This window comes from Cordyceps fumosorosea (genome assembly GCF_001636725.1).
Source record: "Cordyceps fumosorosea ARSEF 2679 chromosome Unknown scaffold_19, whole genome shotgun sequence".
Classification (NCBI taxonomy): domain Eukaryota; kingdom Fungi; phylum Ascomycota; class Sordariomycetes; order Hypocreales; family Cordycipitaceae; genus Cordyceps; species Cordyceps fumosorosea.
In genome coordinates this window covers 542389-558439 of record NW_017387319.1, presented here as the reverse complement: position 1 = coordinate 558439, position 16051 = coordinate 542389, and the positions used below count along the sequence as shown (strand labels likewise).

At 55.5% G+C, this 16051-nt stretch overlaps 8 protein-coding genes across 8 annotated transcripts; 4 read left to right on the top strand and 4 right to left on the bottom strand.

The window, feature by feature from the left end:
• Positions 1-188: 188 nt before the first annotated feature.
• ISF_07061 (Cell wall galactomannoprotein) lies at positions 189-788 on the top strand (the record flags this gene model as incomplete). Its single annotated transcript, XM_018850665.1, has 1 exon — positions 189-788. The coding sequence occupies one exon, from the start codon at positions 189-191 to the stop codon at positions 786-788; it is 600 nt and encodes a 199-aa protein (XP_018702310.1).
• Positions 789-2151: 1363 nt separating this feature from the next.
• Positions 2152-2694, bottom strand: ISF_07060 (Cell wall galactomannoprotein; the record flags this gene model as incomplete). Its single annotated transcript, XM_018850664.1, has 1 exon — positions 2152-2694. The coding sequence occupies one exon, from the start codon at positions 2692-2694 to the stop codon at positions 2152-2154; it is 543 nt and encodes a 180-aa protein (XP_018702309.1).
• A 1895-nt stretch (positions 2695-4589) lies between these two features.
• Positions 4590-5677, bottom strand: ISF_07059 (ferulic acid esterase A faeA; the record flags this gene model as incomplete). The annotated part of the gene is made up of 4 exons (XM_018850663.1): positions 4590-4709; positions 4778-5179; positions 5264-5538; positions 5614-5677. 4 exons carry the CDS (start codon positions 5675-5677, stop codon positions 4590-4592), a joined length of 861 nt encoding a protein of 286 aa, XP_018702308.1.
• A 479-nt stretch (positions 5678-6156) lies between these two features.
• Positions 6157-6681, top strand: ISF_07058 (Cell wall galactomannoprotein; the record flags this gene model as incomplete). Its single annotated transcript, XM_018850662.1, has 1 exon — positions 6157-6681. The coding sequence occupies one exon, from the start codon at positions 6157-6159 to the stop codon at positions 6679-6681; it is 525 nt and encodes a 174-aa protein (XP_018702307.1).
• Positions 6682-7051: 370 nt separating this feature from the next.
• ISF_07057 (Major facilitator superfamily domain, general substrate transporter) lies at positions 7052-9013 on the bottom strand (the record flags this gene model as incomplete). Its single annotated transcript, XM_018850661.1, has 5 exons — positions 7052-7074; positions 7139-7921; positions 7979-8141; positions 8206-8720; positions 8818-9013. 5 exons carry the CDS (start codon positions 9011-9013, stop codon positions 7052-7054), a joined length of 1680 nt encoding a protein of 559 aa, XP_018702306.1.
• An 857-nt stretch (positions 9014-9870) lies between these two features.
• Positions 9871-10524, top strand: ISF_07056 (Cell wall galactomannoprotein; the record flags this gene model as incomplete). The annotated part of the gene is made up of 1 exon (XM_018850660.1): positions 9871-10524. One exon carries the CDS (start codon positions 9871-9873, stop codon positions 10522-10524), a length of 654 nt encoding a protein of 217 aa, XP_018702305.1.
• A 2389-nt stretch (positions 10525-12913) lies between these two features.
• ISF_07055 (cell wall galactomannoprotein Mp2/allergen F17-like protein) lies at positions 12914-13735 on the top strand (the record flags this gene model as incomplete). The annotated part of the gene is made up of 1 exon (XM_018850659.1): positions 12914-13735. One exon carries the CDS (start codon positions 12914-12916, stop codon positions 13733-13735), a length of 822 nt encoding a protein of 273 aa, XP_018702304.1.
• A 673-nt stretch (positions 13736-14408) lies between these two features.
• ISF_07054 (Cell wall galactomannoprotein) lies at positions 14409-14945 on the bottom strand (the record flags this gene model as incomplete). The annotated part of the gene is made up of 1 exon (XM_018850658.1): positions 14409-14945. One exon carries the CDS (start codon positions 14943-14945, stop codon positions 14409-14411), a length of 537 nt encoding a protein of 178 aa, XP_018702303.1.
• Positions 14946-16051: the final 1106 nt, after the last annotated feature.

Sequence of the window (16051 nt, the reverse complement as noted above, 5' to 3'; positions counted from 1 at the left end):
ACCAACTACTACACAAATGACGGCAATACAACCTCAAATTGCATGTAGTTGTTTCCTTTAGTAAAATGTCGTCTATAAATACTCCGGATTTCTCTCGTGTGTTTTGAATGTAGAAACCGATCATCCATCACCGGCTTTTCATCCACCCTCAGTCACCCTACTTTGGCCCAACTCTCTCTCTGTCCAAGATGCTTCTCTCCAATCTCATCGCTCCTACTATCGCCCTGGCTGCCACTGTGCTGGCCGACGGCGCGGCCGTCAACTCAGCCTTGCAGACCGTCGACGACGGCATCAACGCGCTCACGGCCGCGCTCAACGGCTTCTCGGGCGACATCTTTGGCGCGCTGCCCGTCCTCGGCGCAAGCATGACGCTCAAGTCGGACATTGACAAGGCCAGCGGCGTCGCCAATAACTCGCAGCCGCTCACCTCTGACGACGCCCTCGCGCTCGCAAGCACCGTAAACACCATCATCACCGACTCCACCAAGTCCATCGACGCCTTCATCGCCGTCAAGCCCAAGTTTGACAAGCTCTACATCGTCACACCCATCGCCTCGGGCCAGATCAAGGACCTCAAGGCGGCGACGGTTACGCTGGGCAACGCCATCATCGCAAAAGTCCCGGCCGACTTCAAGGACGTGGCCACCCAGCTTGTCGGCCAGATCAACGCGCAGTTCGACAGAGGCATTGCGGCGTACGGCAGCGGCGGATTCTCCTTCTTTGGCCTCCCTGCTTCGCGTCGATCCAGCGTTGCTCGTCGATCCGTGGATGTTGAGCTAAACATCTGAGGCGGCGGACTGGCTGAAAGGGTATGAGTTTACCCCTGATTCATTAATTTGTCCAGGTTTATCTTGACCTCTCACCTAGATAGCGGGTAGCGCAATGGAATACAGTGTGAATGAAACTACTCTGCTCATGTGCTCCCTCCCGTTTTAAAAGAACGTATCTAAATAGTAAAATAGAACTGTAAAATCGGCCTAGAACTCACTTCCGATACTGCCTGCCGTGGCCAACAAACTTTCAAGCCGTCATTAAAAGCAGGCATTAGTAGAAAGTGAGCGCCGCTACGTGATACCCATCATCGCCACAAACCCAAATTTAGAGTCTGAAAATACAAACATACGCAGAGAAAACAGCAAAGCTCAAATATTCTTTAAAGACTCGCGTTCCCCCATCTCTTTGTCCCATTTTCCCCACCTCTACTACGCGACTAAATAGCCTGGTCGCCAATCTGCCTACTCACATCGGAGTGAAGCCACGCAACGAAAACCTCACCAACAATAAAAGCGCCGCTACACAAACCACCACCACCACCACAACAACAACAACAGCAACCGTCACAAGTAAAGAGAAGATAGTTTTCATTATCTTCATCTTGAAAAAGCTGGCCGCACACTCGACGCGGGCTTCCGAAGCCACTGTATCGTCGTCAGGACCGCGCCCTCTTTTCCTTTTTTCTGTGACACTGACAAGTTCGAGCGCCACGACCACTATGATGCGATGGCATACCATCAAATACACAGGGCCCCCTGGGAGCGTCGCATACCTGCAAAGAAACCGAAATTGAGGGTGCGGAGCACATTTGACTACCCCGAGTATATTTCACTAACCGACGCCATTTGTTTTGGCCCGTTGCAGGGCCATACACGCTTGCCAGAGGACTTGAGCTGGCCGATCAGGCCACAGGGAGAAATGTCGGAAAATGGGGCTGCTTCTAATCAAGACCAAAGCTCCGGTGCCGGGTTTGCACAGCGCGAGGAAGGGTAACCCTTGGGCCGCTGGGTGGGCGCAACTTCCGTTTTGCAGATCCCAGCGGGTGATATTCAGGCGCGTATCGAAGAGTTCTATAGAACACAGCAAGAGGAACAGCGGTGCGAAGCGGCTGCCATGTCGTCTTGAGGGGGCCACGTTGGAGGGGTTGGTAGTGTAGGACACGATACTACCGTGTAAGTAGTAGGCGTATATATCTCCAGCACTCTCACATAGTGGAAGTGAGCATTATGCCAACATATGATTTATTTCTATTTAGCCATTCCACGCAGCTAGAGCAGTTTTCTCTTTTTCTTTTGCAATTTCCTGACACCGATATACGCGTTGTTGCGGCGGTGACAAAGGACTTGCGTTGTACTATGCATCCCCGCCCGCAGCCTCCTATGCGTAGGCCTGGATGGTCTCATAAAAGTGAAACTCCAACGACGAGAGCAGAAGCGGCGCGACGTTCCGGACCTGTGTGACGAACTTGTCCGTCAACGCCTCACCGAACCCCAGCGTGGAGTTCTGCAGCTCCTGCAGCTCCTCGCGCACCAGGCCGGTGATGGCGCCGCCCCCGCCGAGCCCGTCGAAGACGTCGTGCTTGGCCACGACCTTGCCGAGCACCGCGTACGTGACGTCGGTGATGCCGACGACCGCGTAGGCCACGCTCGCCGACGCGTCGTCGTCGAGCGCGGCCGAGCCCCGCACCGAGTCCGTCGCGGCGGTGAGGTCGGCGCGCAGCTGCGTGGCCTGGTTCTGGAAGTCGACGGCGGCCTGCGCGTCGTCGGGGCCGCGAATCCGGTCGAGGGTTGCGTTCATGGCGGCGAGCTGGCCCGAGATGGCGGAGATGGAGCCGACGATGCCGGTGCTGTTGTCGCGCGGTGCGAGGTGGCTGATGGCCGGCGCGACGAGGAACAAGGAAATGAGCATCGTGAAATGCATTTTTGGAAAAGGGTTCTAGATGCCCGATTGAGATGCAAAAGAAAAACAAGAAAGAGAAAAATACAGTGGTGAACCTGTTATTCTCCGTCAATGGCCGCCTGTGATCCAGCAACTTGCTCACTACATTCCCAAAGTAAATATTTATTTCAAGCCCATGTCTACTTTCGGCAATGGCTTAACTAGCTCGTTTCATTGTCTTCCCATGCAGATAGTAGTATACCAGATACGCGTACTATTCCATCACGTAGGGACAGGGAGTCGAGTGTTGGAGACACCCCTCCCTCCTTCCCGCCCCGACTGACCCCAGCGCCGTAGCTAGCTCCAACGCAGCAAGCCGCCAGCTTCATGTTGCATTACATCTCCAAATCCGACAAGCAGCCTTGTTTTCTACCTTGGCTGGCCATGGAGGTAGTTTTGAGTGTGAGTGGGGGGATCAGCACGGGCAATGCCGAGAGAAACTCACATGTACTCAAAGTAAGGCACCTGTCATGAATGCACTCCAACACATGCACGCACTGCTGCTCTAATAAAAGAAGAATGATGAATTGTCTCTTAAATTAAGGACCGTCAACGTTGCTATCACATCATGCCTACTATATCTTCTCGTGACACCGAAAACCTGCAGTCGGCAGCCTCGGCTTCAATACATGACACACTCATGTAGGCCGGATGGCCGACATGAGGAAAGAGTAACAAACAACTCGAGAACGATCTCATCGCCTTATCCCTCCCGAACATGAGCACGGCCAGTTGAAGCACATGTAGTGAGTGAGTCGGAAGGAATGATAACGTGCTTGACCAGATCATTCCATCGGCATCAACAACCCCAACCAATACCATGCCATATGACCCCAATCCCCTGAGCGCATCGTCCACCCAATGTGCCACCCCCCTGCTCCAAGACATCTTTCAAAAGGCTGCTTGCTGGAGCACCCGCAGCTACCACTTTCCTTTTGCTGCCTTGGTGGATCTACTTGACACAGACAACCTGGCCCCGAACGGGGCCGTCCTTGCAGCGTAAAGGGTAGCAGTCGCTGGACTTCTCGAAATCACTGAAAGTATTGCAGGTAAAGACTTCGTAATCGTCCGTCCCGCAGTAGGAAAAGCCCGGAGTGCACCCATAAGGTGGCTGGGCCGGGGCCGGGACGGCGCTCACCCCGGCCGCCGCGGCGACAAGTAGGAGGAGAGCGGATCGGAAGAGAGTCGGCATTGTGGCACTTGGTAAACGACGGTTGAGAGTAATGGGGGTTTTTTTTTTCGAGAAGATATTGATGTCTTGGTGACAAAGTAAGGGCTTGGATAAGATGCGAATGCTAAGGGTGGGTGTTGCGAAGATCCGTGATGAGTGAAGTTGAGAAGCCTGGTTGGGAGAAACTACAACGTCTCAACCCGACGTCTTTATAATTTTTTTTGGAAGGCATTGTCATGTTTGCCCATGAGTTTGTTTGTTGCGGTGCGTGAACTAGAGGTTGAGTTTGTCTGTCGCCCGTCACCGTTCGAGGCCCGTGTCATCGTTGTGGTGCAAACTCGGCGCCATTTGAACATGCAAACTGCGACTAAAGGCAGGGTCATTCGTGATGATTGTGCCTTCTGATACAACAAGAAAGATAGAACTCTCATCGCAGTCGCGTGATAGATGGACCGCGAAGGGGGGGGAGGCTGCGCTCGGAGGGTAAGGCTCAGTCTTGAGCACTGCCTGGCTACACCTACATTACGTATACTACAACTTCGTCCTCTGTCGGCTCACAATTGGGTCAGACTCTCTGGAATACTTTTTTTTTTCAAACTTCCTCAACGTTAAATTAAGCTCATTGACCTGGTTTGCACACACTGGCACTGCTCATTTTTTCCCGGGGCGTCTCGTGTGCTTCCTGTCTTTGACTGAGACATCGCCTTCATGGCCATACCGCACCGCAGGCCGGGACAAACAACGAGCTCCCAACCACGGTATTGCTATACGACACGTGCGCATTATTGACCAGACTCGATCCAAAATCCTGGCCGGCATTGCATTTCTAATTTCCCAGCCATGTTAGCTTCCACCAGACGGAGGGGAGGCATGGCATGTTATCGTGCCACGTACCGGAGAGTCAATCTCGCACTTCCAGGTCGACCCGGCCGTGTTGTTTGCCTCCTCGCTCTGGAAGTACTCCGGCGAGTGGTGGACGTAGCCCAGGACGGCCGGCGGGATCTGCGGGATGCCGTCCGTGGAGTGCGTCACGCGAAAGTAGCGGTCGTCCGGCACCACCTCGCTCGCGTGCCGCGCCCAGGCGGCGTTTCCGTTGCGCGGCTCGCCGTAGGTAAACACTTCAGACACCTGGAAGCCCAGGCCGGTGAAGGATGCCGCGGCGATGGCTGAGATGCCCCCGCCGAGGGAGTGGCCCGTGACGACGAGGCGCCAGCCATCTTCGCACAGCAAGCCCTGCAGGGTCGTGGCCAGAGGCTTCATCAGGGCGGTGTAGCATTCTTGAAACCCTTGATGGACCTAGCAATGACAAACATTCATTTTTAGAAACTTGTCCCTTTTTTTCTTTTTCGGCGTGATGGATGTGGTCCTGGGTTCGTTTACCTTGCAGTCGGGGCAGGTCGTGCCTGGCACGCTGAGCGGGACGAGCGTAAAGGCCAGGTCAAAGTCGAGCTCCCGAGGCGACGAGGTGCCGCGAAATGCGACGATGACTTCCTTGGCCTTGTCGTCGCGGAAGATGGCCGCTCGGGTGCTCGTGTCGGCGTCGTCGACACTCTTGACAATCTCGGAGCCAAAGGGCGGCGTCGGGCAGTCCTCCTGGTACACTGCGGCGGCGAATTGCGCATACCGCAGCGTTTTGTCGAATACCTCGGACGATACTTGAAGTGATTCCGTTAGAATCTTATTTTCCATGATTTTTGTTTTTGACGATACCTGCGCGGTGAATAACGGACCTGGTGTCTGGGCGTTGACGGCGGCGTGGAGGAGGCCAATTGATGCAGGCAGAAACCAGCGCATCTTGAAGGTTTTTATTCTGGTACGAGACAAACAAGCTGAAGCGGTGGAGGAAGTCAAGATTTGGTAAGAATAAAAACTAAGCTAGCAATCTGTCTTTGAGTTTTGTAGCAAGCACATGAATGGCCGATATGTGTGCTGGCCACGACAGACACTATGTTGCTCCCACTGGTAGGCATGCCTAATGAGGCATATGCCTTGAGCTTTGATCCCAATGCGGAAAGAAAGATCGTCGCGCCTCGGTAAGTGGCTTTTTGCGGCGTGTACTAATATGTGCACATATGTGTACATATGTAGATAGGCTCGCAGCCACGCAGCATACCCTCTAATGTAACCTTTCACTTAGACTAAGCTGAATTGTAGTCGTAGACCAAGTTACGCACAACTAGTTACTTGGTTTAAGTCAGGTCAATCCGCCAAAGTGCCAATAATCACGACTCTGTCACAAACTACGCCTTGCGGCCGAGAAGAACAAGAGAAATATGCGGTTCCCCGGCCTCTTCAGCGTCCTCGGCCTGCTGGCCCTCACCGCCGCCACTGACTTCCAGACCGTCCGCAACGACATCGCCAACATCAGCGCCCTCCTGAAGGGCCTCGACGCCAGCGCCAAGGGCATCCAACCGGGCTCGCTGGGCATCGCGCGCTCGCTGCAGCTCGAGGTCGACTCCGTGCGCGTCCACCAGCTTCTCCTCTCCACCATGCGCGACACGCAGGCCGCGCCGCCCTTTGCCGACCACTCCATCGACGTCGGCGGCGACTTTCTCAACATGCAGCCGGTCATCGAGGGCGTGCTGTCGACGCTGGCGGGCCTCAAGGGCAACCTGGGCCAGCTGCGCCTGGTGGTGCTGGCGTGCCTGTACCAGCTGCGGCAGGACGCGGACGCGCTAGGCAGGGAGGTGGCGGGGAAGCTGAGCGCGGACTTTCAGGACGTGACGAAGCAGGTGCTGGGGCAGATTGACGATTCGTTCAATCAAGCCATCGCGGCGTATGGCGGCAAGAGTAAGTAGACGTTGTTGTCCTTGGCTGTTGTCGCGCGGTTCTTGTCTATATTCTGACTGGTAGTAGCAATCTGAGTAACCTTGGTAGAAATCAGCGGTTTACACGGAATAAGTGTTTTATAGCACATATTGAGAATCTAAATAGACAATAAAAGTTCAAGTCAAATAACTACGCGATTGGGCTGTACTGTAGCTTGGAGCCCATGTCTACTTCTCTACTTCTAGCCAGTGAGATTCGCACCTGTTATGACACTGCGCAGATAACTCCTAATAAGTCACATTGTAACTCTAGAGTATAACAAGATAATAAGAATTTTAAATTTATGCAAAAGTACTGAACACGATGACAATAGTCGGCCATCAACACTCCCGACACCCTCTACTCCAGCCGCTTGGGCTCGTCTGTACTTGCAAATCTGTAAGCTGTAGTTGTTTGAGAATCAAGTTCTCGGGAGCCCAGGCCAACGCTTTCTCCAGCTCGGTCCCCATTTATAGATGATGGGGATGAACAGGATAAACGCACCCAGGATTCCGGCATACATGATGAACGTCTTCAGGTACCCGAGCTCAGCAACCCACTCCGAAACCCGGAAGGACAGCACAAAGGCCACCACGAGGCGGAAGGACGCGATGTTGACCAAGGCCGGTCCGGTAAGATGAGGGTACGATTCCAGGACGTAGACGATTCCGATCGTGTTTGTGGCGAGGAAAGCGAACGCAATCATGCCCAGACCGAGGAGGAACACTATCCAGTGGTACTTTGCCGGGTCGTCTCCCGAGACGGCAAACACGATGCACCCCACGAGGCCAACCACGCACGGGATGATCAGGTTGAGCGCTTGGAACTCGGGATCCCGCCCGCCGCTCCTGCGCGCCAGCCAGTTGGCGACCTGGTCGGCTCCCCAGCCGGAGACGAGGAAGGAGGCGATGGCGGCGACGATGAGCGGGAAGAGGCAGAAGCCGAGGTGGTAAAAGTTCCAGCTCCAGGGGTCGGCGAGGAGCTGTGGCGCGGTGGTGTAGCCGGCAGCGAGCGCCATGGCGATGACGGCCGAGTTGAGAAGCGTGACGAAGAGCATATGCGGGTAGAAGAAGGTGCGCAGGCAGGCCCAGAGGGCATCGATGCCCGCGCGCCAGTCGACCTTGCACTGGAGGAGCTTGATGTCGTCCTTGAAGGAGCGCGCGGGGTAGCTGACGTGGTCGATGTCGGGCCGGGTCTGACCGGGGCGGAGCGGCACGGCCGGGATGCCATCTATAGGTGGTGATCAGTATATGCGCCGAGGGGGGAGCAGAGGGAGGAGATGCGTACTGCTCTCGTCTTGGGAACGATCAAACTTAGTTTCGGGTAGGGTGAGGAAGAGGCAGACCCAAAACACAGCGCCGGCGATGGCAGTGGCAAAGTAGATGAGTCTCCAATCGGCGTAGCCAATAATGTACGGTGCTGCCACGCCTAGAGCGACAATGATCAAACCCTGGAAGCGGGAGGAGTTAGACCACGTTCAAAGAGACCAACGTAGTTATCAGCCAAGGACGTACCTGAGTAGCAAATACAATGCTAATGGCGGCGTTTCGCTGATGGAAGAAGATGATATCCTGCAGGATAAACGGAATGAGACTCTCAATAGTCCCCGCGCCGACCGCCTGGATCACACGACAGACGAGGTGCGTGGCCAACGACGTGCTGAACCCTGACCCGACGCACCCCGCGAGCGCGACGACGCCCGTGATGAGCAGCACGTTGCGGCGGCCGGTGGCGATGGCGAGCGGGATGAGGGCAATGTTGGTGACGCCCATCATCAGGATGGGCAGCGAGGCCAGCAGGTAGATCTCCCAGATGGGCGGGCCGGGGAACTCGGCGAGGATGGTCAGCGCGTTGACGCCCTCGGGCAGGCGCACCTTGGTCAGCAGCTTCGGGTCAATACCGGCGTACTGGAAGCTGAAGACGGGCAGCATCGCGCCGAGGACCAGCTCGGCGGCGGCGGCCATGGCGCCGAACAGGCAGAGGGACCCGAGGGCGGCCATCTTGTGCCAGGTGGGCAGGTTGAGGGGATCTAGATGAGGGAGTTTTGTTAGTTGCTTTGCTCTCTCTCTCTCTCTCTCTCTCTCTCTCCTCTCGCTCTGGTCAAGTTGAGACCTGGGTACACATACCTCTAGGATCCGCCGTGGGCATGGGGATGAGCCGCGGGACCTTGCTCCTGCCGCTCTCCAGTGACTCCTCGCCTTTGTCCTTGTCGCCGGAGGACCGAAAGTCCTCGCGTAGTTCAATCATGGTTGTGGCTGTGGTCTGCGTGCTCAGCTTCTCGGCGCTCGAGCGAGACAGCAGCCTGGAGAGGGAGGAGGGCATGATTAAGTAAGGTCCCCGAGTTGTCAGGAACGATTTGAGCTTCAACAGTCCTTGGGGGGAGACAATGACTGTGATCAAGAGATATTTAACAAAGTCGCCACCGGGCACATGTATAAGTGATGTTGTGGCTGGGAAGGAGGAGGGAGGGGGGCCGATGATGATCTACGACCTCACGTCCTAGTGTTCGGATGTGCAAAGGTGGCGGCCAAGGTTTCAGTCGAGTATGAGAAGAAGAACAGACTTTTTGTCAAAGCTTCCCTCGGTCTGGGGATATCATGCGGGGAGGGGGGGCCAAGAGAGAGAATTTGGCACCACTGGTAGGTCGCAGAATGGTCATACGAGAAGAGCCGCAGGGGAGGCTTCGTGGAAGTGTGTGTGAGAGGTGCGATAAGTTCGTCCCGTGCACACCAAGCAGATTTTCTCTCAATAGCATATTCTTTCTTCTTAACTTGGCAATCACATGTTTGGGGGGGAATGTTCTCTTTAAAGAGCGTGAGAGTCCTCGGCAGCCGGGGACGGGCACATATGTAGCGCGCCTCAGACAACCCCAAGCGAGTCAAAGCCCGGGGGGGGGCAAAGTCGAGGGGCCGCTTGGATGAGCGCGCCCAAGAGACATCTTCTTCCCTTTGTATTAGTATTAGCGCCCGTTTGTGTGGTTATCGCGCTTTGAAAAGGCACTGTTTCACGAGTTGGTCACCGTCCCGTCCTCCGCGCTGGGCAACGCCTCCCGTTTCCCCCATCGACAGTTTCTATTTTGTTCAAGACCCTTGGTGTTGCCGCTTCCGGCGAGCCTATACCTAGTGTCAACCCTTTTGTATCATTGTATCATTCTCTTACAAACAACTTGTCACCGAAAAATGCGCATCTCACTCACTCTCTGCGCGTCGCTCGCAGGCGTCACCCTCGCCGCCTCCTCCTCGTCCAAGGCGCTGGTCGCGCGTGACTTCGACACCGTCGCCTCCGTGCTGGCCAACGTCACTGACGCCGTCAACGGGCTCTCTACCGTCGCCAACACGGGCGTCGCGGACCCGGCCACGCTCCTCACCGCCTCGGACCGCATCGTGCAGGCCATTCAATCCGGCACCGCGCGCGTTAACGCTACCGGTAACTTGACCTTTATTGAGACGGTGCACCTGATTGCGCCGGTACACAAGCTGTCGTCGCTGTCAGGCGACCTCACCAAGAACATGGTCAAGCTCAAGGGCTCGATCCAGAAGCAGCGCCTGTGTGAGGTGGTGCGGCTGCAGGTCGGCATCATCAACAACGCCACCTCGGGGCTGATCGCGGCGATTGACAGCAAGGTGCCCTCGGCGGCACAAGACATTTCCCAGGCGCTGTCGCAGGGCATCACGGATTCCTTGACGGACATCCAGAAGGACTTTTCGGATCAGAACTGCGTCGACGGGCGCAATGAGACGACCACGTCCGCCGGTTCACCACTTGCCTTGGGTCCCTCCAGCGCCTTCGTCTCTCTGTGTCTTGGTTTAGTGACGGCTTGGATTATTATCTGATGGCATTTGTACAATAAATTGGCAAATGGGAGTCTTGCAATAAAAATGGCCCAGGTGGCGAGTCTACATCGCGTCGACACCAGGGCCTTGCACCGTCCATCACGGCAGTTGAGTCGGAGCAGGGCATATTGTCGGGGGCCAATATGCTGTTGATGCAATTTTCGGGCACAGTTTTATAGATTGATTCAAAGCATGTTGATTTCAGTCTCAGTGGATGTTTCTGCGCGACTTGTTTTTTTGACAGCGGTACATGGTGAAAAGATAGCACATCACATCCCTGCATTTCGACCAAGCTCCCTGTCCAAGATCAATGACAGCATCGAGAATCAGCTACGATTTCAAGGTGCTTATCCAATATCTTTGTTCCGGATTTAATCGACAATGTATCACATACTAGAATCAAGCTCACTATCTTTTCCAAGTAAAGTTCACCAGTAGTCTTGCAGTGGGGGTTGCCTGGGGTCCGTTTCTCCGCAGTCTTCAAGCTGGGTTGGGTGACAAGCGTACAATATGCCGGCCGCAAGACGACATTTTCGTGGCGTTATTATTATTGCGACAAAAGGCACAGCTACCCCGCAAACGTTAATGAGCCCGTCCAAGCACTCCCGAGGCGCCTCATTTGGGGGCAAGGGGGCTCTTCTCGGCACGAGGACAGGTACATGTGAGGCCCAAGCTCGCCATTGGAGAGCTTGAGTTAATATGGGTTCAGCCAGGGCCGGGGCCAGCGATGCAAAACTGTGTGGTTCTGCACAGTACAAGGTGCCAGGCCATACATATGTCGGATGGCATATTGGCTGGGTTGGGGGAAAGCTAGCCAGGAGAGAGGGAGCCTCTCGCGGGACGGCTTGCCCGGATGCACTGGCCCCGGCCGTGCGCTGCCTTTGAGCACTCACATCCCCCGCACCAGGAGGCAACAAGATGTTACATGGCGTGGTGTGGCATCTGGAAATGAGAGGGTGTAAGACTAGCGAGACAGGGCCGGCGCACTTGACACGCACACACCCCCCTTCCTCCATTTTAGAACACGCGCCGTCAATCAACCGATATGCATGGTCCCAGAGACATGTGTAGCTGCTTTCAAGCTCGGGAGAATGGATGCATCGTGATGCTTGCGATCATGAATCTACAATGTTGCAGATTCGATCGTGCTTCTCTGCGCCGCGCGCGCCGGGCCAGCCACCGCCCACGGGACGCCAAATCGACCAGACCGGCCAACTGACAAGCTCGGGAACATTCTGGATGATGGCCTCACTGCATAATGTATGATGTTTGATCGCTCAGCACTCCGGGCCAATCACGGCAGTTAGCGCAGGCTGCCGCATAACAATAGGCACTGGCTGAATCTACACCAATGCTGGCGCCACCGTTTCTCCATGGACTCTTGCACATGGTTTTGTACTGTATGTACCCCGGAGTAACTGTCATCTGTCATGTGCTTATAAAAGCTCTGATACGACGGAATGAACTCTGAAAGAAGGCTATGAGTCTTGGCTTCGGAGGGTAATGCGCATGACGTGATGGCGCAGAACCTTGTGGTGGAACTGAGGGCAACTTGTAAGCGGCATTCCCATCACATGGCGTCGGTTCGTTTGCGTCGTTGAACAATGACGGAAATGAAAACACCCGATCCAGTACTAGCCATTTACGGTGACTTATTAGGCACGAGTGGCATTTCCTTGGAGACTGTCAACTATACGAGTCAATTGGTCGCTGCGGTGTATTCTTGGAAAGGTAGGCACCTCGAACGTCTTGGGCATTACGGCTCACTAGACCATGCTGATAATTAATCAAAATCGGCGGAGACTATATCGAAAAGTAACTCACTCGAATGGATGAATAAATGTATCGAGACTACATAGATGGTAGAAGTCAATGAGCGAGTGCCAGCGTAATGATGCCACGCCAGTTTGATCAGCACAACGCCGCATGCATGCTGAGCTCAACTCAAGAAAGTTTGCTCGTATCCAAAACAAGAAAAAAAAAGGGCTCCAAGGCACTAATAAACTAGTCAGGGGGTGGCGTGCCTTTCATCTGAATGGAAGCGCACAGATGCTCCTCAGCTCTTCATCAACACCAGGGTTGGGTGGCGGCCTCGGCAACGTGGACTACTACATATGTCAATCGGGGGGAGGACCGAGTCTACATGCTTTGCTTTGGTCATCGCCGATCAAACAGCATCTTTATAGTCTTTCCGTAGGATTTCCCGAGAGAACTCGTAGCTTAAATAAAGCCACAAGAGAGCCAAGCCTGAGCAAACAGAACCAGCTCTGCTCTTCACCCATCTCTCATCCCTTGCTCACCCAGTCGTTTCAGTCGCAACCAATCAAGCACTCTGCATTATTCTTTCACCTTGAATAAAGTCCTGATCTCCCAAACCACAAACATCAAAATGAAGTACTCCGTTATTGCCTGCGCCATCACCGGTGCCCTCGCCGTCAACACCAACCTCCTCGCCGCGCGCGACGCCGCCACCGTCACCTCCATCCTTGGCGACGTCAAGAAGGACCTCGAGGCCCTCGACTCCACTGTCAAGTCCTACAGCGGCGACAAGGCGCCCCTCCTCAAGGCCTCTAACGACCTCATCACCACCCTCAAGGACGGCAAGACCAAGGTCGACGCCTCCGCGGAGCTCTCCCTCAACGACGCCGTCACGCTCACCTCGCCCGTGCAGGACCTCACCAAGAGCGGCGAGGCGCTGACCACCGACCTCAAGGCCTTCCGCCCGACGATCGAGAAGGAGGGCGAGTGCGTGCTGGTCCGCACCCAGGTCGGCAACGTCAACGACGCCTCCCAGGCGCTCATCAAGGCCGTCATCGCAAAGGTGCCCCAGGAGGCCCAGACCATCGCCTCCCAGCTCGTCGCGGGTCTGACGCAGGTCCTCCAAGACAGCGTCTCCGAGTTCAGCGAGGACAACTGCAAGAACAGCGGCGGCGGCGGCGGCGACTCGCCCAGCTCCTCCGCTTCTGCTGCCCCCAGCTCCTCCGCTGCCGGCGGCGAGTCCTCCTCGGCTGCTGCTAAGCCCACGAGCGCTGCCTCCACGGCCGCTTCATCCACTCCTGCGGCGACCACTGCCGCCCCGAGCGCTACCGGCACCGGCGCTGCGACTACCAGCTCCGGCCCGGTCAGCACCGCTCCCCCCGTGGTTGCCGGTGCCGCCGCCATCGCGCCTCTCGGCGCCGCCGCCTTTGCCGTTGCCGCTCTGCTGCTGTAAGCTTCCTTCTCGAAGCTACAAGTAGCCTACGCTGCTAGCATGGAGACGATCCGCTGAGAAGGAAGTATTTGCATAGAGAGATTGAGCTGGAATGGTTTTACTTCTCTTCTGCCAAAAACGCTACCACGCGCGCAACTGGGACATCACACAAAAGACACAGACTGTATCAACATCCGGTAGAACCATAATTAGTTTACACATTGGCTGGCACATGTTTTTGTCGCGGCATGCTTTTTCGTATAGTTTACAACGTGTCTGTCCGGTAGTCTAGATAGCTCTTGGATTAATTAATCGTGTCTCGAACTTGATCTGGTCGACTCTTGCGCCGCACAGACTGCCTGCCCGTGATGGATAGCCCCTTGTCCGTTGCCACTTCAGCGCTTGAGCATCGCAGCAGAGTGACTGGCTATTTTTAGGCTCTCGCTTCCAGACACCGGATGTTGGTGGAATACTACGTGACGCATCCCACATCTGGGGTATGCTCGCTTGTGCAAGTACCGGTGCGACGGTACTCTGCGATTCGACCATTGCCAAACTCTCTTGCAAAAATACAATAAAAAGGAAACATTGAAAAACATTAGCGACAGTTTTGCTAGCAGCGGTGTATTTCTTAGACTATATAGAACGAAGTACATTGATCCAGACGTCTAGAAGCGAGCATCCTTGCCCCAACTTAGGCGTTGACGCAGTTGCCAGGAGAAAAGGCAGACTGGGCATCGGCGAGGACGTCCAGGATTCCCTGCGCCTGGTCCTGCGCGATGCCCTGCGCGTCCTGGGGCACCTTGGACACGGTCGCGTCGATCAGGCCCTTGCTCTTATCGCTGATGGTGCCGATCTGGATTTCCACCACCTCGCAGAGGCCGGCCTGCTGAACGGTGTCCTTCTTAGCCTTGAGGTCGTCCACGAGCGTCTGCGCGTGCTGCTTGAGCGACTGCACCGGGTCCAGCAGCGTCAGCGACTCGTCGAGCGTGAGGTCAGGGCTGCCCTGCACCGTGGCCGTGCCCTGGCTGATGGTGTCGACGAGCTTGTTGGAGGCGTCGAGCACCGGCGACGGGTCCGAGGTCCACCCGTTGACGGCCGAGTCGAGCCCGTCAATGTCGCCCTGCACGGCGGTGAGAACGCCGATGATGACGGAGGCGTCGCGGGGGATGACGAGGGCGTGCGCGCCGCTGAGGGCGCTGATGACGGCGAGGGGGGCAGAGAAGTGCATGGTGGTGTTGTTTTTGTTTGATCAGGGGAGGGGAAGATTTGAGTTTCAAGACAGGTAGATCCGGTGAGGGAACTGAGATAGGAGATTGTTGAGATTGGCAGCGAAGATGTTTTCTTTTTTCGGCTTGCTTATCGACAATCTCTTTGAAGATCGTTCAGGAACTGGCCGTTTTATAGCGTCAATTTTGTCGTTGTTTTCACGACATCAACGTCGGAGACCGCCTTGGAAGCTGAACTGGCAATTGACTCTACATGACGTGGAAATTGTCATTTCCTCAAGCTACCAGACTCCGAATGTAACGCTGCGTGAAGCCCTCGTCATGGTCGGAGTAATATTCCAGCGCGACGAGCGCAGAAAACCTGGGGTTGCTGACAGCTCGACGACAAGTGCCGACCCGTCACAAAGACGCTCATGAGAGCACTCGTGAGAGTAAAACATACCGAGATCCGGCCAGTCAACCCACGAGGGGTCTTTTGCCGCGGCTGCCGCATCTGGGGGTTGGTTGGGATGGTGTTGCATCGGCCCTCCATGTCAAAACAAATCCTTCACCCGTCATTATTAGCCCTTGATAGTGGAAGGATCGAGGGCTTGAATTAAACTTGCCCCATCAGAAAGCAACACCACCTGCAGAATGGGGGGGGGGGGGGGGGAGATGGTGTGGTGGAGAGGCGGCTCTTTTCCCCTCTCCTTCCCTCCCATTGTCCAAAGTCTCTCCCATCGTTGGGCCGAGCACATATGTGCTCTCCCGTTGAGCCTCGCGGCAAGTTGCTCACTGGTCCGAAGTGGTTGGGGGCATTGGCGGGGGAGGGGTGTGTGAATAGGAACACCAACAGGGGGGGGCTCTTTTAGCCTTGAGGTAAAGAGATTTACAACTAGCATTGCGGGGAATTTCCCTCCCGACAACCTATTGAATCCTGTGGGTTCTGCAAGCGACGCCCGCCTTGACTCATCCAGCGCGGGGTGGACTTGGACGGTGGCGCTCGACCAGGTTCCGTCTCCCTCAATGATTGATGCCTTTGTTTATGATCCCGTCTCGGAACGACAAGTGAACTGCCCTTCCACCGCCCAAGTACCTACTGGAATCAGCAATCAGCCCACTGACGGGA